General features: G+C 43.4%; 1 protein-coding gene across 1 annotated transcript; it reads left to right on the top strand.

Annotated features, from left to right (window-relative positions):
- The first annotated feature begins 2,493 nt into the window (after positions 1-2,493).
- Positions 2,494-21,382, top strand: RPP30 (ribonuclease P/MRP subunit p30). The gene is made up of 11 exons (XM_075717755.1): positions 2,494-2,575; positions 3,559-3,614; positions 3,925-3,981; positions 4,706-4,780; positions 5,341-5,412; positions 11,057-11,146; positions 13,269-13,385; positions 17,461-17,490; positions 17,963-18,000; positions 19,121-19,200; positions 21,213-21,382. The coding sequence occupies exons 1-11, from the start codon at positions 2,494-2,496 to the stop codon at positions 21,320-21,322; spliced, it is 807 nt and encodes a 268-aa protein (XP_075573870.1). The 3' UTR covers positions 21,323-21,382.
- Positions 21,383-23,371: the final 1,989 nt, after the last annotated feature.

Genomic DNA, 23,371 nt, shown 5'->3' with positions numbered 1-23,371 from the left:
AGAGAGGTAACCGTTCTCATCTTCGGCATTTCTTATCATTGTCAAAATAAATACTTGCATCTGTGCAACTTAAATGTGAAATGATGTCTTCCCTTTTTGGAACCAGCATATACTAACAACAGCAAGCTGTCACCTGAAAAGAAAACAAACAATTAAAATGAAATTTATGCCAAAAATTCTGTATTGCTCAGGAAAACAGAGTTCCCATCCCTGAAAATTCAGTCTGCACCTTTACAAAGGAGTTATTGAAGTTATGATAAAAGTGACCGTGATATTCATGTTACTGAGTTGCTGAGACAGATAGTACCAAATAATATCTGAGCTCCCTAAAAGTGCTAAACGCAGAACTAAAGCAAAAAAAATCTAACAGTTGCTGCCATGGGCTGTCCATTGAAAACACATTAGAAGAATTGTTCGGTTTCTGCATAAAAATTTACCAAAAGGACTGCCGTGAGATCTAAGTGTATTGAGAAAGAAAACACGTGGAGGGAGGAGATCTGGCTCCGCTACAAGGACTTCAGAACACCAGGGAAACACAGCACATTAGAAGCTTGTGGCTTAGCAATGAGGATGACAAAGATGTTTTAAGTAGATCACTGGGGCTGGCCTAAACAAAAGTAGTAAGATCTGAGTAATTAATGTAGGAAATAGGGTTGTACACTCTGTTAGTACATGATTCACAATACGTGATGCTGAAAGTGCTTCATACTCAGATTCTTACACCATTACAGCAAATAGGGTTCTGCAGATCTTCTGCACAAAGATGTGTTTAAATCTTCCCCATTGTAAATGCCTTGAGGAAAGGTTTGTTTTGCTTGTGTATTGCCAGACACACAAGCTCCTTAATCCTGTTTGGTGTCTCTGGACACTGCTGCAGTAGCGCCATTCAAAAATAATTTATACATGTTTATGGATTGCTTCTTACATTCTTTAAGACAAATCAAGTTCCATCATACACTCAGGCAAAGAAAACCTGAAGTAATACCTTGAGCTCTTCCATTTTCACACACATCAAAGAAAAACCCAAGAATGCCATTCAGGCTATACTGCTTGTTCGAACAACCGGCACAGAAGCAGGACTCGCTGATCTAATAGGGGAACACCTTATGGATGCAGATAGGCCAAATCAGAGGTGCTTTACTGAAATATCTCGACCCAATATCCCAATATTGCCAAGAACAAAATGCTGCCATAGATGTGGCAAGAACAAAGACAATTTACCAGCTGGGGTTTTTTTCCATTTCAGAGATATGTGCCTTTTCCCTGTCACAGACATGTGACAGGCTGTTGTCTACTGACCCCCAAAGATGCCCTGAGCTCCTAGTCCAGCCTCTGCAGCCCACAAGTAGCTTCTCTGTTACCCCCATTTCCAGGTCTTTGTAACTCATCGGACAGCAAGGGCAGAAACGCGCCAAGCAGGCACTACTGATTTGTGGTCATCCACTGTAAACTGCATGACCTCTTTGGTGGAAATGAGCCCCGAGTCCCAGGGACAGCTGGCACAAGCTGCACCAAGGACAGACCCCGTAAGCAGGGATGTACCAGGAGTTGGCAGCATCGACGCCTTGGCCTTGGTTAGAAGAGTTTTTGCCTCGTTAAGAATCCAGAGCTCCGGATACCCCGCAGACTGCCCTTCATGACCGTGTAGCCCGGTTTGAAGAACTAGCCAGCCGAGGACTCCGGGCCTGGCTGAAGCCCTGGCGTGCCGCCTGAAGTGGGACGGGGATCGCAGACCTGCTCTCTTCAGCAGCTGCTAAGTCCCCAAACAAAAAAAACCCTAGTAGTATTTTACATATCCTGTGCTGTGTATCAATGGTAGAACGATATTTGTGCTTTTTGTCACAGTGCCACACAGTGAATGTGTATTTGATCGCTGCTCCCTTGCAACTCCTCAGTCCTTTTGCGTGTTAGGGGACCTCTCTTGACACGGCAGCTTGGGGCTTGCTTTCTTCTTTTCTTTTTTTTTGGCTAACATAGGAAACAGAAGACCTTTCGATAACTGGAAAAGGTTCCCTCTTTTTATTGACAGCGTGCAGAGGGAGCTCGGCCGGTTTAAGGGGTAATGCTGCAGCCGAGCGAGGTTACTGCTCCACCTGCTGGGTGCGGGACCAGGGCGCTGAGGTTCCATCGCCCGCAGAGCCGGGTTCCATCGCCCGCAGAGCCGGGTTCCATCGTCCCCAGAGCCCCGCCTGAGGTCCGAGTTCACCGCACAGCCTTTCCCCGGGTCACCGCAGCCCTTTGGTGGGGCACCTCCGGCCGAAGAGCACCCGCGGTGACGCGAAACGCCCTCTGGGTTCGCTGCTGCGGTTCCGTAAAAGCGGCTGGTGAACCCCGGCGGGCTGACAGCCGTGCCGCCGGCCGCGGGGCCCTGCCCGCCGGGGCCCGGAGGTGACTACAAGGCCCAGGCTGCCGCGGGCCGCGGGGGGCGGTGCCGGGGGCCGTGCCGGGCTGGGGGCCGTGCCGGGCTGCGGCCCGCCCCGCCCTGCGCGCAGCATGGCCGGCTTCGCCGACCTGAACCTCCCGCAGGGGCCGGACAAGAAGTCCCTGCAGAGCTTGCTGGAGGCCGCGGCGCACTGTGAGTTCCTGCCTCGGGCGCGGCGGCAGCGGGGAGCGCGGCCCCGGGCTCGGGTGGGCGGCGGGGCCGGGGCTTGCGCTGCGGAGCCGGTGGGCCTGAGCCGGGGAGGGCCGGGCCCGGCCGAGGACGCGAGGGGAAGGTGCGAGCAGGCGCCGGTGGCTCGGCTGTTTCCCCTCCGCCCCGCTGAGCCTCGCCATCTGCCCCGCTGGCGGGTCGCCTTCCCCTCGCTCCTCGCCGCTCTCCCGCTGCAGCCCGGGGGTTTCTGCAGGTGAAGTGGCCGGGACGGAGGCCTTCGCAGCGCTGAGTAGCAAGGCAAGCTCCGGTTGTGCCTTGCGGGCCCTGCCTCTATCCCCGCCTAACAGTTGCTTCTTCCCCACGTGGGTGCCTTTTTCCACCTGCAGTTTCTTATGGCCTAAATCTTTTTTTCTGCAGACCTGTTGTGCAGGCAAGGTGCTGCCTGTCTGGTGTTTGGGGGTGATTTGTCTCTGGCAAGTGTACCGCCTTCCTCTGCTCCCCGCTGAACGAGAGCTTTCCGTCAGTTTTGTCAGCATCGCTTTGAACGCTCGCCTTCCCTTCTCCTGTAGCTATATCTCTTCCAGCTCTGCGTTGTCTGCAGCTTTAACAACTGTCCTGAATGTCCTTAACCGTTTTCCCTAAAGAAAATCATCAGCCGGACCAAACTAGGGCAAAATCTTTGGGGATCCCAACCCCAAGTATTCATGTTCATAAAGCTCTGCCATTGAGTAAGTGTTGTCAGGGCTGGTGTGTATTACAAGGCAAGCAGATTTTTTAAAATTTTTTTTAATTTTACGGTGCTTTTTGGGTTAATTAATCTTCAGAAAAAAATTAATGTGAAAGGTAAATATACATGGGATTATTAGTTTTGAGACATTTAGGTGATGAGTGTTCAACAGGCTTCTGTTTGGATTTGTTTCCATGAGTTTACTGGACAAAATATTCTTACTATGTGTTTACTTTTTCAGTGGGATATTCTGCAGTTGCTCTTAATCATGTCATAGATTTTAAAGAAAAGAAACAGGTAATTTTTGTTGGTGTTATTTGTTCTTAGTGTGTTTTCTCTTGTAAACCTACGTGCCGTATTACATGTTCCCAAATAGCTTTATCTGCTGAATGTACATCTCGATGCAAGTACAAACGTGGCAGAACCCCCATTTTACAATTAAGTATAATTGCCCTGGAGTTAACTTTTAATATGGTCTGTGTGTTGTCCCTGGGAAGTAGTTTTGTTAGCATGGCAAACTTCTTTTTGGGATTGGAACACAGTTTCTGTTTACATTGTAAACTTAACCCATGACATTTTGAATAACTTTGTTTTGTTCTCTTTTAAGGAAATTGTCAAGCCAGTATCTCCTTCAGAGTTGTTTCCATCTTTGCCTATTGTGCAAGTATGTCTAGTTACATTGTATCTATGTATTATTATTATTCTGAGATATGTTTTTTACCTTGGTGTGTTTGTATATGTGATCTTGTGTATTACATATTAATCAAAAAAGAGAAGTTTGTCCACTGTTTGATTGTTAAAACTCCCAGCACTGGACAAATGATACAGTTGTGGTAGAGTAGGCTCTATTCATTATTTTAGAAATTATTGAAGAAATTGCTTGTTGTGAATTTTGAATCTTCTTGTAGTTGAATAATTACAGTGTAATTCTTGACATTTGAGTTTTGGAAACAACTTCCTTGTTTTGATGGAGCAAGATTTGGATATAATGAACCAAGTCTATATTTCAAATCACTGACATATGTTAATTCAGGAATTGCTTTTGGTTGCAGTTGTGGCCTGCCTGGGGAACCGTAGCAGTATTAAAACATACTCAGTTTTTCTGCATGATTTTACTTCTTTTTTTTTTTTTTTCTTTATTTCATTCTTTCTCCTTTGTATTGACCTTTCCTCAGAGAAACACAATAAGTCATTCTTTGCAAAGGGCAGGTATAATATCAAACAGATCAATATAAAATAGGGAAATCTAACTACAGACTTTAGAAAATTAGTATAGGCAAGAATATGAGCAAGGCAACATTTTCTTTTTATAGTGGACAGGGTGAAAGTCACTACAGATTTTTGCTTTGGAGCTTTTTAAGTTTTTTGTATTATTTCTTTTTTTGTAGGGGACATCTAAAAGAATTAAAGTCTTAACCCGGTTAACACTTGTTGTTTCTGATCCTTCCCACTGTAATCTCTTGGTAAGTATATTTAGTGTATTAATTTTCCAATTTTTATTTCCTTTTCTCAATGAATGAATGAAACTTTGGAAATTGTATGGAGAGAACTTCATGGATTTTGTAGGGCACTCAGCAGTGATTTCTCAGATCGCATCTTTAGCGAATAACGTGATCGTGAAGAGGTGCAGACTTACAAGACTGGATATGGCTTCTGTTGATCACTTGTCAATATGGGACAACAGTTCTGTTCCTCAGTTCTTTTCTTTGATTTCTGGACTTCTGTGCGTAAACTAGAAGACCATGAGCAAGCCCTGTGTCTGTTTATGTTTTAGTACTACATGATCGAAGCAAAAGGTGTAAGTGCCTTACTAGGTGGGTGGGACAAGCCTCAAAATGAGAATGAATGACTTCACAGTATGGCTCACAGCAGAGACCTACTATGTAATTGGATGATTATTTGCTTTGGTTTAGTACTTGAAAGTGAAAAAGGGATTTTCTTCTCATTATTTTGCTCGTGATCATTGTGCATAGCTTTGGCATCTGCCAGAATTCAAGGTAGTAATTGTTTCCTCCTTTTGTAGAGATCGACATCTGCAAATATAAGGTTATATGACATCATAGCAGTATTTCCGAAGACTGAGAAACTGTTCCATGTAAGTACGATCATCTGATTGGTAATGCTCATTCAATAACTTCTAGCCCCTTCTGGGCTAGTTTGAGTACATGCTTTGTTGTGATTTTTATTTCCCATTTTATACAGGCCTGTATGTCATGGGACTAACTAAGCAACATAGGCTGCCTAGTCAGTTAATAGACTGAGAAGGTTGGAAGGGATTGCAGGAAGCTGCAGGGCCTTGAGGTGACTGCTTAAAGTCTGAAACATCTGCCTGATGAATGGACTTGTATGTCCCTGCGCTGTGGTTTCCTTTGTGTGTCATGGACTCTACTGAGTACTCTGCTCTAGTGAGGAGAGAAAACATCCTTCTTTTTTTCTAATATATATACTATCAGCATGTAGAAAACTTCTGTCGTGAACTTTAACTTCTCCAACTCCAACAGCTTCCCCAGACCACATTTGCTATCTTCTGTTAGCACTAATTGTTCCTAATCTCTGACATGCCAGGTAGGGTGGGAAGATTTTAAAGCGGAACTAATGTGGTTCTGAGAGTTGCTTTCTTCCTTTTAGTCTTAGGTCTTCTCTTGAAAGTTTGACCAAATGAATAGCTGATCTCTTTTTCTTTAATTTTTCCTTTTATTTCTTTATTTTAAATCAAAAGAGGAGCAAGAGCTTAGGAGACAGAGCTAGTTCTGGTTGTCATAGCATCTTATGAACAGATAAAATAAAATTTCCACAAGTAAACACGCCTGATTAAACATAACGACCCTTGCTCCATTGCCAGACTGAGATTTCTGGTTTTGTTTTGTTTTGAGTGTGTTGGATGCTCAAGCTGAGTGAGAGAAGCTTCACTTATGTGACTTCATGATATGTTTGTTACTTTGCTTGCTGAGAAGACCATTGAGGCTGTACAAAAGTAGAGCAGGCTTGAGGGGAAAATACTTGAAGGGCAGACGCTCATTTTCTCACTCAGATTTTATCCTGGCTGTTCAGAGCAAGCTTGCAACTGAAAACTGCCTCCACAAAATTTGTGTGTCTTTGAAGGTGTTGCTGTATCAGTGTTACTGAACAGATGCTGGCGCTTGTAGCGGTGGTAGCACTCGTGTGCTAGTGAGAGAAAACAATGGGTATGAATCATTTTCAAAACCTTAGTTAGGACTAATTTGTGACCTTAGGCCAACACTGTTGTTTCTCGCGTTGGTTTATGTTAATAGGAATGCAAGTATTTTGAATAAAACCCCCAATACTCTGTCACTTCTTTGATTTTAGAAAAACAAGGTGTTGCAAGTGTGTTTGACCCTGAACTGGTTAGCTCCATTTCTGGTGCTTGACTGAAGACAACATTTACCATTTAGAGGTGATACCTAAATACAGTGATGCACAGTAATTCTTCAGCCATTACTAGCAGCACCAAGCATCATATTGTCTTCCAGCTTTTGACCATAACTGCTATTATCTTGAATAGACCCTTCCTACCAGAAAAATTCCTAGTTTTAAAACACTGTCCGAGGCAGAGTGATCTCAGCTTGGCTTGTTGGGTGATAGCTGTTCGTTATCTCTGTCTCTCTGATATTTTTAATTAAGTTGTTCTCAAATACTTGGCAACAACTGATGTGAGTGCTCTGATCAAGTGGAGCATCTGGAAGCAAGTAATCTTTTTGTCAGAATGTTTTTCTTACAAAACCCAAAATTGTGATGTCTGACCTCTTGCAAGCTCATAAATAATAACGTTTAAAGCAAATGTGAATCTCTTTGGAGAAGTGCCAGAATTTACTTTCAAAGAGAGCTTGTCAGTATAAAACTGAGTCTGGTTTTTTGGGTTTTGGGTTTTGTTTTTTTTTTAAGTTAAAGCTACTTTCTAATACTCCTGAGTCCCTGTTTTGACACATTAAAATGATACTCTTCTGTTTTGTTTTTCTAAATAATTTCCCCTCCTTTTTGAAAACTTGTCCAAGAAAAGTACAAAGCAAGAGGCTGTAGAACAAGGTGAACTTTAAAGAATCTTTCTGCAGAAGAACTCAAGCATTCATTGTAACAGTTACAGCTTGATGAAACCCATTTCTGACTGCTTTTATTTCCCTCACAAGATTTTAGGACTCCTGGGGGTGTGAGAGAGGCAAATAGTTGTATAATACTTTTGAGGGCCACTGTCCACCTCTTTTTCTTCTTGGTCTATGACAACAATGTAAGATCTCACTTCTCAAGTGAGTTCAATCAATTTATCATGCATTTAAACAACCACCTGAAGCCAAGTAATCAGCAGGGGCATGCTGTGTTGTTCTGGGGGGAGAGGGCTCTCTCTTATTTAAGGGTGGGGTTTTTTTATTTTCAGCTGTGAGTTCTGTTGCAGTGGGATGTCCAGCTGCAGCAGTGTTTAAGCTGGCATAAACAGCCATTCATTTCTGCAGGTCCCTGTCTGCTCTGCTGGTGAAGCTGCTTGCTTAGCTGCGTGGCAGTTTGGTTTGAGGAACGTGCTTTTGGCTGAAAAAGTAACCAGAGTTTTTGCCAAGCAGGCAGATCCGCTTTCCTGCTGTGATTCAGTATTCAGCCATGCAGATAGTTGTGCCGGCACAAAGAGGATGGCTGTGCTCTGGGCAGGCCAATGCAGATAGCAACTGTTTAAGCTGACACTCTCGCAGGTGATGGACAGTGTGTTAGGAAGGAAGCAGGATGGTCGATGAGACCATCTTCGCTGCTTCCGTGCTGGCAGCACTTTGTGCTGGGGAGGGAACCCAAGCATGTTTCTTGCAAACTGTGTGAGGTGAAAGACTTCATCCTTACAAGTTTACATTCAGGGCAGATTTGTATGTTTGTCTTTTGTTTAAAGATTTTAGGTTTTCTAACTCTCTGTGGAGAGCTGTGTCAATTTTATACAGGTATCAACAGGGAGTCTGGTGCAAGTGATGTTACTCATGGAGTTTCAGCATATACCTCTGGCTATTACAACTCATGGATCTTTCACTGTTAAGGATAAAGCCTCCTAGCGTGGGTCTTGCACCACAAATTATATTTTAAAATTGGCTGTTGGTAACTAACAGTACTTCGAGAGCATCATCTTTCTCACCAACAATTTGGCACTTGGATTATTTTCCATTGAACAGGATTTTTCATGTTTTTGTAAAAGAAATACATGACCATTGGAGATGTCCTCTAATTTTAGCATGGCCCAAGACCAGTCTGTGCCCTCTTGTCACAAGGCAGGGAACCTTTTTTGTGACTGAGTGTGGCAGGGATATGTACTGAAAGATGTGTTCAAATTCTCCAAATAATTTGTATCCTTGGGGTATGAGGAAGCTGTGTTTGCCAAGATAATTGTAGAACGTGCTCCTTTAAGTCTCCCAAGAGGATTGTTTTGGGCTGCAACGGGAATGCCCGCTCCATGCCAGTAACAAGATCTGTGCCTGTTACTTTTCAAAGATCTTGCTTTTTAAGAATTCTGACTGTTTTAATAATATTAGTTATTTTTGCCTGCTGTTTGTAAGCAATTATCAGGTCAGCAGTATCTAAAAAACTTGCTTATATAAGTCTGAGGGTGTAGTGCAAAGCCAAATTTCAATGTTTATTCCTAAAATGTTTTCCAAAGCTTTCTTCAGGCCATCCAGGCAGTGGCAAATTTATTTATTTCTGGCTGTCTGGAGTTTCCCAGCAGGTGGGGCTCTTGCCTGCAGTGTGGCCAGGCAAGCACCCGGCTGTGCAACTGCTGCATATCATTTTCGGTACGAAGTTTTTGCACTTTAGGTCCTTTCAGCAGGCAGGGTAACCTTAACTTGCCTGCGTGTGTGTGACTTGTCCAGGAGCCAAAGCTAGGCTGAACATTGGAGTGTTTGGAGAAATCTCCTCTCCAACTTTCTGTGCAGTGCAGGAATTTCTCTTTATGGGGAAGCATGGCTCTTAAGTTTTTTTTTTTTTTTTTTGCTTGGTGGTGTTTTCTGAAATGTTCTCGTCACTGGAATCCTGTAGATATCCTGGCATTTGGGTCACTCCCTTTCCCACTGTGCTTAATTTGCAAAATGGAAAAGAGTTTTCCAGTGTTTCTGGAGCTGATTAGGAAGGCTTGTTTTCTCATCACATAGGGCAACTTGCATGTTTCTGATGTGTATTCTTGTTTTCCTTCATTTTCAGCTTTCTCTCTTCCAGAATTTCCTATGGCCTCACTGACGTCTTTTCTAGGATGATTCAGAGCTATTTGCTCTGTGCATGTTCCCATAAATCACCTCTGTCTAGATGGTAGTTTGTACTCCACGTAAGAAAAGGATTAAAACTGGCTGTAGTAGGGCTAAACTTACACATGCAAGTCTAATTTGATGCAATAGATTCCAACAGTGTCCTGCCTAACAGACTTGGTACAGGTAGGGCATGAAGATAAAGTTTAGTCCAGATGGCCTGGTAGAGACATTTTAACATCAAAAACCTTGTGGTTTCCTGGATCTTTGAATTTCCTGCATGTGTGCTGTGGCTCTTTTGGCTAGGAGGGAGTGCTATCAACAGCTAAGAAACATTCCTAAAGCTGGGCCTCTGCTCTCATCTCCATCCAAATTTCATGTGAACAAACTGGTAGAAGACTAGTTTGCGAAGCGACAGCCCGCCCCGTGTTAGAGCAGCGTGCAATTGCCCCGTGTTAGAGCAGCGTGCGATTCCCTCGCAGCCCAGCCCTGGGACTGCCCGCAACCCCCACCGCTTTCATGCTGGTGCGAGAAGGGATGAGTGGTTGGCACCTGGCCCAGGTGTGTTTGGAGCAGTTGCTGGCAGGCTTCTGAAAGCAGAGAGTTCCCCTACGCATAGAAAATTCCTTTTCAACATCTTCAGTCTGTTTTTATCTTCTTTGTTACAACGCTGCTTACAGACATTAATCTGGCCCTGTGTAATCATCTTTATGGGCTAGGGATATAGAACTCCTACATGTCTTGTGTGCGTGAGATTATATGTAAATCAAGGGCTCCACTTGATTTTCTCTGTACGTCAGTGTGGACATTCTCTGCCCTTTGTTCGTTCCTTCTGTCTTTTAATACAGGCTGTAAATTATGGTGTGATTTCAAAGCTAAGCTTTTAAACTATAACCTTCAGTGCCATCTTCAGAATCCTCCAGAGACGTGGCTTTCAGGAAGGGCTGCGCATTCCCCACCCAGCCAGGAAAGCGAGGCCCTGTGGATCGGCCTCCAGTACTGGCCATGAGGCACCACCAGTCACTGTCTAAAATTCTGCTTTTTCTTTCAGTCCTTTCTCAGTTGCTTCTGGTAATAATAATTAATCCTGAAAACAGTTTCTACGCTGGAATTAGAGAGTGAGGGGGAAGGGGCAGTTCCTGGGCTGTTCCTTTGAAAACAGGGGTTGTCCTTCATTAGCTGTGAGTTCTTTTGCCAAAAGCCAGCATTGCTTCTGCATGTCCTGTGTCAGATAAAACCAAAGCAATAAGTCTTGCCTTTGGGTTGGTCGTTATTTTATTGGAAAAGTAGTTCTCTAAGTGAGAAAAGGCTTGGGTTTTAAGCCTGAAATGCTCAAGCTGTGCACCTGTAGCCCTGCTGTTTTATTGCCATTCCTGCAAGGCAGAGTACCTCTTCATTTTAAAACTGAACTCACCACATTTGTTGCATTAAGAAATGAAGGTGCATATCAGTGCATCTGAAGTTGGTTATGCATTTTTTTGGCATATCTAATAATCTGTTCATATTTCTTTGCTGTAGATTGCTTGCACAACTCTAGATGTGGATCTGGTATGCATAAATGTAACAGAAAAGCTGCCATTCTACTTCCGAAGGCCCCCTGTGAATATGGTAAATTTGCATCTAAATTGTTTTCTTGCTGTTAAATTCTGTATTTAATGTCAGTCTGAGTTGATTTCCCTACCATTTCCCTCCCACCATTCCCATCCAAGTGGTTCTTTTATCTTCTTGCATAATGCATAGTGTTGTTTCAGATGTCCTTCACTTCAAGGCCTCCACTGCAGCATTTAATACACAGTGATGTACGTTCCTTCTTTTTCTCCTTCCTGTCCCCCACTTAAGGCAGTAGTGGTGTTCCCAAGGAATGGAAACGCAGCCTTGAGGCCACTACTGCGCTAACAGTGAGATGTGGTGTGACTGCTGATTGAGCTGCTTCCCAAACCAGAAGTGGTACAGCTGTGTCAGAATAGATAAACAGCCCTGCAATTTAAGAGACAGGAGAACATGAATGACAGTGATAATTTGGGAGAAGGATGTCATACTAGTTATTTGGAGGACAACTGTATTGAATCCATACTTAGACAAAGGAGTGCCTTGGCAAATGAACCAAATGTGGAATTGCTAAATATCTGCTGTAGGACACAGGATGACTATCAGCAAGGATCAAATATTTTGTTAATACAGTTCTGCCTACTGTTGGTGGTTTGCCAGAAAGCTTAATCTGAACATGCTCTTAGGTAAACTAGTTTTTTTCCTCTGAGTATATGTCAAGGTTCATTCTACATGGGCATTCTTGGCCATTGTAGTTCTTAGTGCGAAAATTTAGATTTGGAATTGGCTAGAAATCCTACTTCCTCTTCTACAGAAAGTTTGACCTAGAATAAAAATAAAAAAAAAAAAATAGAATTAATCCTGAAATGGAACAAAAGTAATACTTTGGAATTCATTATAGACTGGGAATTTCAACATTCCACTTGGAATAACAATTTTGTATGAAATGTTGTTTGAAAGTACCCTAGCTACCTAAAACTCCAGCAGCTGACCCAGGTGAGGAGCTGGGTGGCTCTTGGAGCCCTGTGTTTGGAGACATTTTCCTTACAAGCTACTTCTCAGCTTCCACACTCCCAGCTTCAAGGCAGTCTGTCTGTCAGACTGGTTTTGTGCATCCTCGGGCAGTCAGTTTTGGTTGTTGTGATGCCAGACAGACAGATTGGCAGGCAGCTGAAGTGATGGGGTTGAGGTTAAAAATCTGCCTGGCTGGAAAAGGGTGTATTGCCATCACCTGTTTTGGTTTTGATACATTCAGGCTTTTCTTCTTGTTTGCAGATGTCAGACCAGCTCTCTGTAAAACATTTAATGTTTTACACAGCTTCTGTTGTGCTCGCATTCAGAGGTCATGCATGGACGGGAGCTGGATTAATTCCATCTGTATTCAGTTACTGGACTCTCTTACAGTATTAACTGCAGCATTTTTTAAATAATATGGGTATAAAGCATAGAGTAACATTTCAGGCAAATGTAGTATAGGCCAGGGAACTAGGAACTCCTAGCTTTGAATTGTGTCTTTGTCGCTAACTCACTGTGTCCTACAGCAAGTTGCTTAACTTTTCTCTGTGTGTTTGCAAAATGAGAATACTAGGGTTTTCATGAGGTACTTTGAGAGATAGCAAGGGATTTTAAAGCAGCTGAAAATACAGAGTATTACTATTTGGAACCTCTCCTGTGACTCACTGTTATTTAACATTGTCACAAACACCAGAGTATGCTGCAAGGTAGCAGAGAAGGGACCTCATTGCTGCTTTTATGCAAGGACAAATTCCTCATTTGCAAGACATGGGTACTGTGGGAAGCAGTGGTCTTCCTTGCAGCAAGCTGTGGGGCTACAGGAGGAGGGTTCTCAAAATTTACAAACTTGTTTCTGACCAGCAGTGGTTACCTGTCTTGTCAACTCTGTGATAGAGGAAAGCCAATTGCAAGTAATAAGTGGCTGGTATTTCTTTGTTAAACCTCATTCATCTGTCATCCCAAGATTCAAGTACACATATCTGGTGTACAGTGAAACATTCCACCCCCCTCCAGTGCTATGCTGTGGTCTTGCTGGAACAATTCCGCCTTAATTTTTTCATATATAACACAGTTAAACTGAGAATAAGCTGCATCAATAATAGACAGCAGTTGTTAGATTGTTATTCTTCTCTACTTTTGATTTTTGATCACTCCCTTTCATCTGAAGGCAATAGATCGAGGCATTTACTTTGAACTTCTTTACACGCCTGCCATCAAAGACTCCACAATGAGAAGATACACAATTTCAAATGCGATCAGCCTGATGCAGATCTGCAAAGGAAAGGTAAGCTCCTTCAATTAGAAAGCTAATTGATTCAGTTCAAATTCTTCTGGAGTTGTTTGGACTGAGCCATTTTAAATGAGTTTGATGCTGGGGTTTCTGAAGCTGTGACTGAATCTTTGCCTACTAATACAAGGACACAATTATTCTAGCTCCAGATACTTCCAGCCATGCACCACTGCATGCTTTCTTCTTAAGTTGTCAAACTGTTAAGATTCTTTTTTCAGAACAACAACAGATGTTATTATTGTATGCAATACACAAAACAAAAGGGGAAAAAAGAAGTGCCAGAGATCTAAGGTTTGCACTAGAACTGAAATCCATGCATCTCTTTAAAATCCCCCATTTCATATTTCCAATTGACCAAAAGCTCTTTGTTGATAGTATACCTTGAATATGGGACATAGAAAATAATAAGAAAAAAGTAGGAATCTTGTTTTGTTAAACAGTTAGTAAACTCCCAGTATACAAAACAGACCCAGCAGCTAGCTGGCTATCAGCCAGGGCTTTGCTGCAGTCAGATCAACTGCACTCTTCCCTGCTACTGAAACCCAAGGAAGAAGTAACGCTTGCAGCCGAGACGCCTGTAATCCATTGCTTTCATACCTTACCTCCTCCCAGGCTACCAGGCGAAGCTGCCTGTCATGCTGGGTCCTCTCAGGCCATGGTTTTTTTTAACAGGGAAGTGTATTATAATACATATCCAAGTTAAGAGATTGTAGCTCCCACCACCTTTATTGGAAATGGCCTTTGCCACACTTTGCTAGTCCAGAGAAGCCAAAATTGGCATTACCCTGCAGACCTAGTCTGAAGTGGGATATACAGCTTGGAAGACCAATTAAAAGCAGATCTGTCATTACCTCAGTTCCCCTCAGGCATGGCAGCCTATTTATAGGACAGCAGAGTGGGTCAAACAGATGAATTCCCTTAGCGCTACAGAAGAAAGTGAGTATTTGCATGGCCTTTCCTGAGAAGCCCAGCTCTGGGCGTTAATTGTGCAAAATAGTGACTTGGAGATGAGGTACATACACACAAAACCCCTTTCCTTTGGGATTCCTTTTTGCCAGTGCTCCTCTTTCCTTTGTGCCGTTAAAGATGCGCTTCTCATACAGTTGTTGATTTAGAGAGCATCAGTTGAGTTGGCGTCGCAAACAGAGCAAGTGAGATGTTCGGGTGCTCAGTCTGTGTACACTGCTCTATCTTTCTGCATCTGTCAGTCTAGTGCATCATCTGTGCCTGGAAGGTAAATCAGCTGGAGCTGGGCATGACAAGTTGTTAGGTGCTGGGAGAGGACTGCTATCTTGTCTTTATTTTTTGCCTTCAGGCTCAGTACCTGGTGGGCCAGCAGAGATGGTTATTAGCCCCCACTGGCAGTTTGTCTCCATCAGTTACATAAAGGCCTTTTTTTAATGAGACACGGGAGGGCTGGTCCATAGGCTGCTTGCATTGGCACCTGGCATGCAGCTCTCGCCTTCTGTAACCTACAGCTGCTGAACTTGTAGCAGCTTTTGGATCCTTTTGTTTCTCCTCTGTTGTAGTAGGGCAGAGAAACTTCCAGAAATCTACTGGTATCCTCAGAGCTGGCGTTGAGCAGAGTCCTTAAAACATGTTAAAATGTGCAGGGAATGAGGGAGGGACTCGCCTGCCTTGCCAGACAGAAGGTGTGCATAGCCACAGTCCCTCACCCCCTGTGTTTTGGTAACTGTGGGTACTGTGCCTGGAGCAGTGTACTGAGCAGCTGCTGTCTCCTTTACCTGGGGAGATAATGTTTTGCCTTTGAGTTCTTCCCTTGGATTTGCCTTTGCCTGCCTCTTCTTCACTCTCTAGCAGTGCTTTTCTTGTCTGCTCTTGTCTCCTTCTCCTGTCTTGCCCATCCCCTAACTGGAAGCCAGTTGCCTTTGAAGCAGGCAGAGCGCATCTCCAATGTGCAGCCGTGAACCACGATCCCGCGCTGGTTCAAGATGTGTTGCACAGCTGCTCTGGGAGTTTCTCTGAGCCTGGGAGACAGGCGTTGGTTGCTACAGCTCAGAGCAGGAGACTTGAATTTTCCCAGCAAACTCTTGCAGTCAGCACCACTGAAGCTCAAAAGCACCCTTGGGATCCATAGTGCAGTCATTTTAAAGGTGAACTATGCAGAAAGAAATGTCATAGGCTCTATCATGATGTGTGCTATTAAGTCACTTTGATGTATGTATTGCTTCCGCTTCTTGCTTTCCTTATGCTGAGGCAGAGGTGTCTGTCCCATCCTTTCCTCCTCAGCACGCAAGGAAACCTTGGGCACGGTGTGAACATGCAGTCATTTCCATGCAAATAGCTCTTTTATGGGTTGAGTTCCAGCTGCGCACAGAGCATTTTTTTCCAGTGTCTGCCCTGCTCTTTGTGCTGGGGAGGTGGCAGGACAAGCAAGGCAGTGCAAGGAAGGGATCAAAAGCCCCACCTTGTAACTGGAGGTGGTGTGATGTGTTGGTGGTACTGACGTCAGAGAGAGAAAGTCTTTCGCTGCCTCAGTACAATTTTCATTCCCACCCACTCAAGCAGGAATTCCCAAAGCCTTTTGTTCAGTATAATAAAAGGTGCAAGGAATTTTTTGCTGCTGCTGCAGTTTCCACCTGTGCAAAACAGTCTCCCCCTGGGTGAGCATCATTGGAGGTTTAAAATCAGAAGAGTGCTGACAGCTGAGCTGTGGTATCTGCCAGTCCCTGAGCAGTCACAAACCTGTTCTGTAGAAACCCTTTGGGAGAGAAGGGAGAAGGATGTCTCTCTGCCTGGTGATTTCGTGGGGGTGCCAGTGTTGAGGGAAGTGAGCATATGGCATGAAGTGGCAGCCACTGCCTAGCTGCAGACAGGTTTCCTCAACCAGCATGAGTTTGATCAAGGCCAGTGTGAATGCTGAGGTTATGATCAAGTTGTACTGCAACACAGAGAGTAGGATGAAAATACAGGAGGACCAAACTGTCTAAAGGCACTATATGTAAGCTGCTTCTGGGGGATCCTGAACTCCTAAGTCCATTTCTGTTACAGCTCAGGCTGAAATGTCATTTTTGTAGGGCCTCTTTCAGCTACTGTAATTAAAGGGGGCACTTCTTAACACAGTGTGTGCAACTCTGCATTTCTTCTTTGCCCTCAAGGTCCCTTTGTCGTGGTTTAGCCCCAGCCAGCAACTAAGCACCACGCAGCCGCTCGCTCACTCCCCCTACCCTGATGGGATGGGGGACAGAATCGGAGGAGTAAGAGTGAGAAAACTCCTGGGTTGAGATAAGAACAGTTTAATAATTGACATAAATAGTAGTAGTAATAATAACAATACAATAATAATACTAATAATAATAATATACAAAGCAAGTGATGCACAATGCAATTGCTCACCACCCGCCGACCGATACCCAGCCAGTTCCCGAGCAGCGATTGCTGCTCCCCGGCCAACCCCCCCCAGTTTATATACTGAGCATGACGTCATATGGTATGGAATAGCCCTTTGGGCATTTTGGATCAACTATTCTGGCTGTGCCCCCTCCCAGTTTCTTGTGCACCTGGCAGAGCATGGGAAGCTGAAAAGTCCTTGACTAGCATAAGCAGTACTTGGCAACAACTGAAACATCAGCGTGTTATCAACATTGTTCTCCTACTAAATCCAAAACACATCACTATGCCAGCTACTAGGAAGAAAATTAACTCTATCCCAGCCGAAACCAGGACAGAAGTCCACTATGAGATGGTAGGTGCTTGCTTAATGCCATCACTCTGACATTTATACTGCTTAGCTTATCCCTCTAAAAGGTGCAGTGCTTATTCAACTCGCATCTGTCTGTGAGAGCTTTATAACTGCGAGGGAGGGCTTGTCCCTGTGCCTGGCCCTCTGTATGGGACGGGGGGATAACCTGGGTTTATTCATGTCCCCAAATTAAGATCCACACCCTGCTAGAGTTCACTTCATTTGATGGCATCAGATACTCTCACGGTTAATTGGGCTCTGAGCCTGAACTTAGCTAATGCTCATAAAGTCTTTGTTGCTTGCTGCTTTTTTTTTCCCCCATTTCTTGATGCTGTCTGACAGATGAACATTTGCTCTCTTTTCCAGAACATTGTTATATCTAGTGCAGCTGAAAGAGTAAGTCCCAGATTTTTGTTGAAGTCAGAACAATTTGAGGATTTATCTGTGGCTGAAAATACAGCTTTAGTTAATATATTAAACATATAAAAATTGTGATTTTAAATATGATTGCTATCTTGTGGGTTTTTTTAATCACTCTATTTTACCAAAGAATTGTATTGTGGGGTTTGGGGTGGTTTGGTTGGTGGTTTGGTGTTTTGGTTTGGGGTTTGTTTTTTTTTTTGGGGGGGGTGGGTGGGTGGAGGTTTTCTTGTTGCTGTGGTATTTTCCATGACAGTTTTCTCCCAGATGGGGACTCTGTTTTCCAAAATAATAATAATATTTGCTTGATTTCCTAGTGTATCTTCAGCAGCTTGCTATTATGTAGCATTTAATCTTGCCTTACTGATAGCCCTGTCCTGCCTGTTCACACTCTCTCAGCCTGCAAGACAGTGCATGCACATATCCAACCTTCTTTGTTCTGTTTCAGCCTCTAGAACTGCGAGGTCCTTACGACGTGGCTAATCTGTATCCTTTTTCTAAGTCAAAGGCGGCAGTTAATAGTAACATGTGAAAGTTCAAAGTAGTTTTGAAATACTTCCATCATTTACACTCCTTGAACTTTACACAGTGATGCTTGTTGGTGACCAGTTCAGTAAATCAGGGCTCTGAGTGGGTGTGGAAGGAGCAACGGCTCTTGGTCATGGGGTGGCATGAGCAGTCACTGTAAATAGTAGTGTCTTTTTTCAGCTATAGGTATATTTTGTTGTGATATGCATTGATACTGTGTGGGTGTAAGTGGAGAAATTAATAAAACCCATAAAAATCTATGGACAGTGTGAACCAAACCGGAAATTATTACTTACGATCTCCAAGGTGCCACATCTTTGGTAGAAGAAGCTATAAAATCATGCTCATATTAAGAAAGATAAAGTACCTATCTGAGTGCTGGTTACTTCTGTTATGAATTTTCCAGTCCTTAGTTACATATGTGCTGTTAAATAAGTGGTTGTGTTCTAGAAACCAAGGAGGATGTCTTTTGTCCCCTTCTTTTAGGAATTCAGATGCATTTTTACTACTTCCCCCTCCCCACCCCTAGGCACATATGTGGACTGTCCCTTGAAGGGAGGAGTGTGCTCTGAGTCGTGAGAACTGTGTGGGAGGGTGTGTGGCCTGGAAGGATTTTATGTGCAATGTTTCCTTCCCTCTTAAAAAGAGCAGTCAGGCTCAACCCAAATTAACATACCTAATCTGGTGTCATCCCTGCTCAAGGTGGCTGGGAACTTTTCAGCCTAATGCTTTTATATCAGACAATGCCCTTTCCCCAAAACTGAAATTTTCAATGTTTTTTTTTTTTTTTTACTTGATTATGCATATAAAAATGTTCCTGTGTTGACAGACTTTTATTTTCAAAAGTACAGCTTCTTGTCTGGAAAAAAGCAATGTTGCCAGGAGCTTTCCAGGAGGGCTGCTGGGGAGCTGCAGCCAGGAGAATTGGGTGCCTCAGTTTGCTGCCTCTGGGTAACCTTATGCAAAATGTCACTCTGAGTTACAGCTTTGCTAATTCCCAGCAAACCTATCATGCAGACAGACTTCCCTATTTCGGTTGTTTCTTTCTGTGCATTTTGATCCTGAGTAAAGGTGACAGAGGTTTGCTGTTTGGCCTGTCAGAAAGCGAAGCCAAGGCAGCCGTGTCTACCAACTGCAGAGCCACCGTGCTTCATGGAGGTGAGTGAAAAGTGCATGCAAACTCACCTAAGTAACACTTGTGTTTGTTAAACTAAGTTCGTGTTAATGCATATTTTCCAGAAGGTCCAAGACCTTACAGAGTAAGTTAGCCTGGGGTTTTAGCTCCCTTGTCCAATGCATGAAGACGAGCTTGTGCGGCAAGGGTGTTTTATTTTCCCTTGTTGCCATGTTAGCAAATCAGTGGCTGAATTGATGGTGCTGTCTGTACTGGAGTACCCACTTAACCACATTAACAAGTCATAAACTGTTTAGCCAAAACACAGATCTGCCTGTTGTGCTTCGTAGTGAAACTATCCCTTGTTTCAGAAAGGGTTGAATGCTGATCTCGGTGACACCAGCAGAAACTCCATCATTTGACTTCAAGAAAATTGGGGTGCATGTGTTATGCGTTTCCCCACTTGCAGCATGAGTGCAGAAGCAGCCTTTGCCATGTCCCTTTCTGATGCTTCATTATGTGGTCTATTTCTGACCTGCTGTTCAGTGTGGACCATTTCAAACTTGATGCAAAATCAAATGCCCCGAGTGCTTGCTGCTTAGAAAAAAATGTTTCATATGGTGTACAATGGCTTGAAGTGTTCTGGTGAAACAAAACTTGCTTCCTTATGCTCTCAGCAGAGGCAGCTCACAGTAGCTCTCTTCTACTCGCCCATTTCTAATATTAAGAAAGTGGAAATACAGCTTGTGGCCCCCTGCACTGGAAATCAAAGGTTTCCAGCTCTATTTTGTGTCCTGGTGTCGTGCAGCTAAGAGATGCCACAATTTGTGTTCCAGCAATAATTTTAGACCCTTGCTTTCCACTGTAGCACCATTTTTTCCATCTCCACCCTCCCTTTCACATGCTTATTTATTGGTTCTTAATGTTTTGTGATTTTTTTGTTGTTTATTCTGATGCCAGTTTAACTTTGTGACTGAGTAGTCACATCTCGCTCTTAATTTCTGCCTCTGTCAAAGTTTGTTGGGTAGGTATGATTTCTAGTCACCTTCCCAACAACTTGAGTTGTTCTCAGTTTCAAACATACAGTAGGATTTGGTTTGCATCTCTTGTTTTGGTAGAGGTGGGGCTTGAACCTGCTGTAATTCACAGCAGGTAGCTTTGATTTCTTGGAGAGGGCATTTCTGTGAACAGAGTTCTCCTCCAGACTGCTACTTATCTACGTGAAGACAGTGTGTTGGAAGAGTTTTTGTCAAGTTTATGTGGAATTTCTCAAGACCATCATCTATCTTATCTGTGAAATTAAATAGCAGATGTCATTTCCCTGTCCCCCAGAGAATACTGGCCCAGAATAAGTCGAGATATTTTGGCAAGGTTCTTGCATAGCCTCTTTGCTAACAGAGTATTTGTAGGGAATCTCTTCTACCTCAGATTTTGCAGAGAAGCCTCCCACTGTAGTTCTGAAATTGGATTGGGCTCACTAGGTTGTTTGGCAAACATATGAAGAGTTTGGTAGCATCACACAGTAGTATTTTATGGTAATGCTGAGGGTTCTGTAAATAAAATATTCTTGAATACCATAAAGCCACTTACTTGGTATGTATAGGGGAGCCTCTACCAATACAGCTATGACAACATAGTCTGTTTAAGAATCCTGGGGTATGTGAATTTTTTTTTTTTAAGAACAGTTTGTTTTGCTCGGAAATGCAGAAATGCTTTTGACAACACTTCAACAATGTGCCCTTCTGTGACTATTGAACTGATTAAGCCTGGTTTCCTATGGTTTTGTGTGTCTGCAGCCCCTCAACCCCTGCAGAACTCAGTTTTAACTTCTTTGCCCATCATCCATCGGATTTCCCACTTTAGTTTCCCTGCTCCATAAGGCAGTGTATCCCCAGCTCCTGCCCATGCAGGTTGCTTACCTGCTGTGTGTGCTGACTGGCTGGCTGTTAAACATGTTGAACTGTGCTTTGGGGCATGGACACCTGCAGTGAGTATGCATTAAATGTGTTAGTGTCATTTTATTTGAGGTACTACAGCTTCTGCTTGTATATTCCAGAAACTCGGAAGAGTGCCTGTGGGGTAGTGTACACGGTAAAGAAACCTCGCAAGGTTGAGGAGGAGGAAACAACACTGCCAGCCTGCAAAAAAGCTAAGACTCAAGCTTGAGGACTGAACCAATTGTCAACAGGAGCCTCCATCCCATCTTTACCAAGTGTTGAGTGTTCCCCCACTCTCCAGCTGACCCAGTTCCTCCCTTACTACTTTATTTAGCCTGGAGAAGAATTATTCTTCTGGTATTCAAATGAGGAAAGCTGTGGGAATGAGTCTGCTAAATGGTAGTTCACCCCATCTGAAAAGTGATGCTGAGCTTCTGGTCAAGGTCAGGAGACCGTCTCCACCTTGTCTTGTCTCTGGAGTTAGTGCAAACTCAACACAACATTTCTAACACACAGAAATTTTCACTTGTACAAGTGCATTCCTTTTTTATTAAAAATGTGTCTAAGAATGCAAAGTCTAGCTCTTATGGTCTCTTAGAACTGCAAGCTAGTAGATGAAGTTTACCTTCACTGGCCTGTGAAGAATAATGGTGCAGTAAAAAAGAAAAAAAACTGCTTCCCATTCTGTTTCGTGATCAGTGCCTGTAAAGAAGATCCCAGCATCTGTCACTTGCTAGGAGGTATCTTGGATTTGTGTTACAGTAGGACTGACTGACCTGACACACATGCCAAAGGCCATCCCTGTCCTGCAGGTCTTAAAACCAAACAGTAACATGAATGGTTACCACAGATGGGAACGAAGAGCCCAAGGTTACACTGAACGTGTGCCCAGTGTGGTGTCACAGTCGCGCCGTAACAGCTGTCTCACCTTGGCCTGAGCAGTCTCCACGTCACATCATTTTTACTGCATCATTTCCTTCTTTATGTCCTGGTCTGGCAGTGTTGCCTATGAGAGCGTTCATTTTGCTGCCTCCTGCCTTTCCATTTTCCGTCCTGTTAATGCCTCAGTAAACCTAATCTGGCTGCCAAAAAGGCAATCATAACAGATTTATAATCAGAGTGTTTTCAGAGTTCTTCCAAATGTTGACTGAAATTTTTCTTTTGATTAAACCAATATAAAAATTATGTAAGCTGCTGTACTCAAGATACTCTTGAGCCAGCCTTCCTGTGAATATTCCGGTTCTCTATTTGCATCTGACAGCAAGTTGAGAGGTGGAAGTTACATCATGTAAAATACTGCAGAAATCTTGCAGTGGGTCATCACTGAGCTTTTAGTATCTGGACTTAGCAGAATAGATGAAGTTCTCAGTAGACTAACAGTTGTATATAACGCTGGTGTAAGTCACAACAGCTTTTGCTTTATTCAACAAATAATGGAATATTTTTTTTCTTTATGTTATTATTTTACATGTTGACTTTGTGATATGAGTCTGTCTTATTATAGGTATTGGGATGTAATATATATGTATCTTCACACAGTAGTTTATCATTTATGGACTTGCCTTCAAAATGATGCTCTAATGATGCAGAAGCAGAAATGTGTTTGTCTGGTGCAATTTTCTGAATGACACATTATCTTGCCTTGGCAAGAGCATAACCTACCTTGAGCATGAGAGGAGTTCTTTCATAACTAGCATATGGAAAGAGGCTTTGAATGCCAGAGATCCTTCTTGCTACTTGTTTGACTTGATTTAAAAAATTTACAGTCTGTATCTTTGCCCTTTAAGCAGATACAGTGCTTCAGGAACTGGTTGAGAAGTTTCTTCTCCCCCAGTTTCCTGAAGCGCATTGTTCTGGCAGCTTTGATGCCTGAACAATTGAACTTCTTCTCAGTTAGGATAATAAACAGAGTTAGCCAGCACTGATGTAATTTCTATTTCCTGCAAGGTATGCTCCCAGTGTCTGGGTAATTGTGCAGAAACAAGTAGTGAAGTAGTGGCTTGCAGAGAAGGGCAGCAAGCAGAGGTGTGCCGAAATTTTTATGGAGAAGAGCGTGTTCACAAATAAAGCCTACGGCTGGCAAGGTGACACTCACAAGTTATGGTGCTTGTGTGAGAAAAGTCTCATCTGTCTAAAGCTGTTGACCTCACTCTAGGATAGCTGGCTGCAGACAGAACAGGCGTTTCTTCTGCGTGCTGCTCTGTGGCATTTCTGTAAATTCACTTAGTCTCCAAAATTGGCACTCCAGTAACAACTATTCGTCGCTGCCCGCTCCTGA

This window comes from Pelecanus crispus, chromosome 10 (assembly GCF_030463565.1).
Source record: "Pelecanus crispus isolate bPelCri1 chromosome 10, bPelCri1.pri, whole genome shotgun sequence".
Lineage (NCBI taxonomy): Eukaryota > Metazoa > Chordata > Aves > Pelecaniformes > Pelecanidae > Pelecanus > Pelecanus crispus.
The sequence above is the reverse complement of the archived record's forward strand: the minus strand, read 5'-3'. Positions and strand labels throughout refer to the sequence as shown.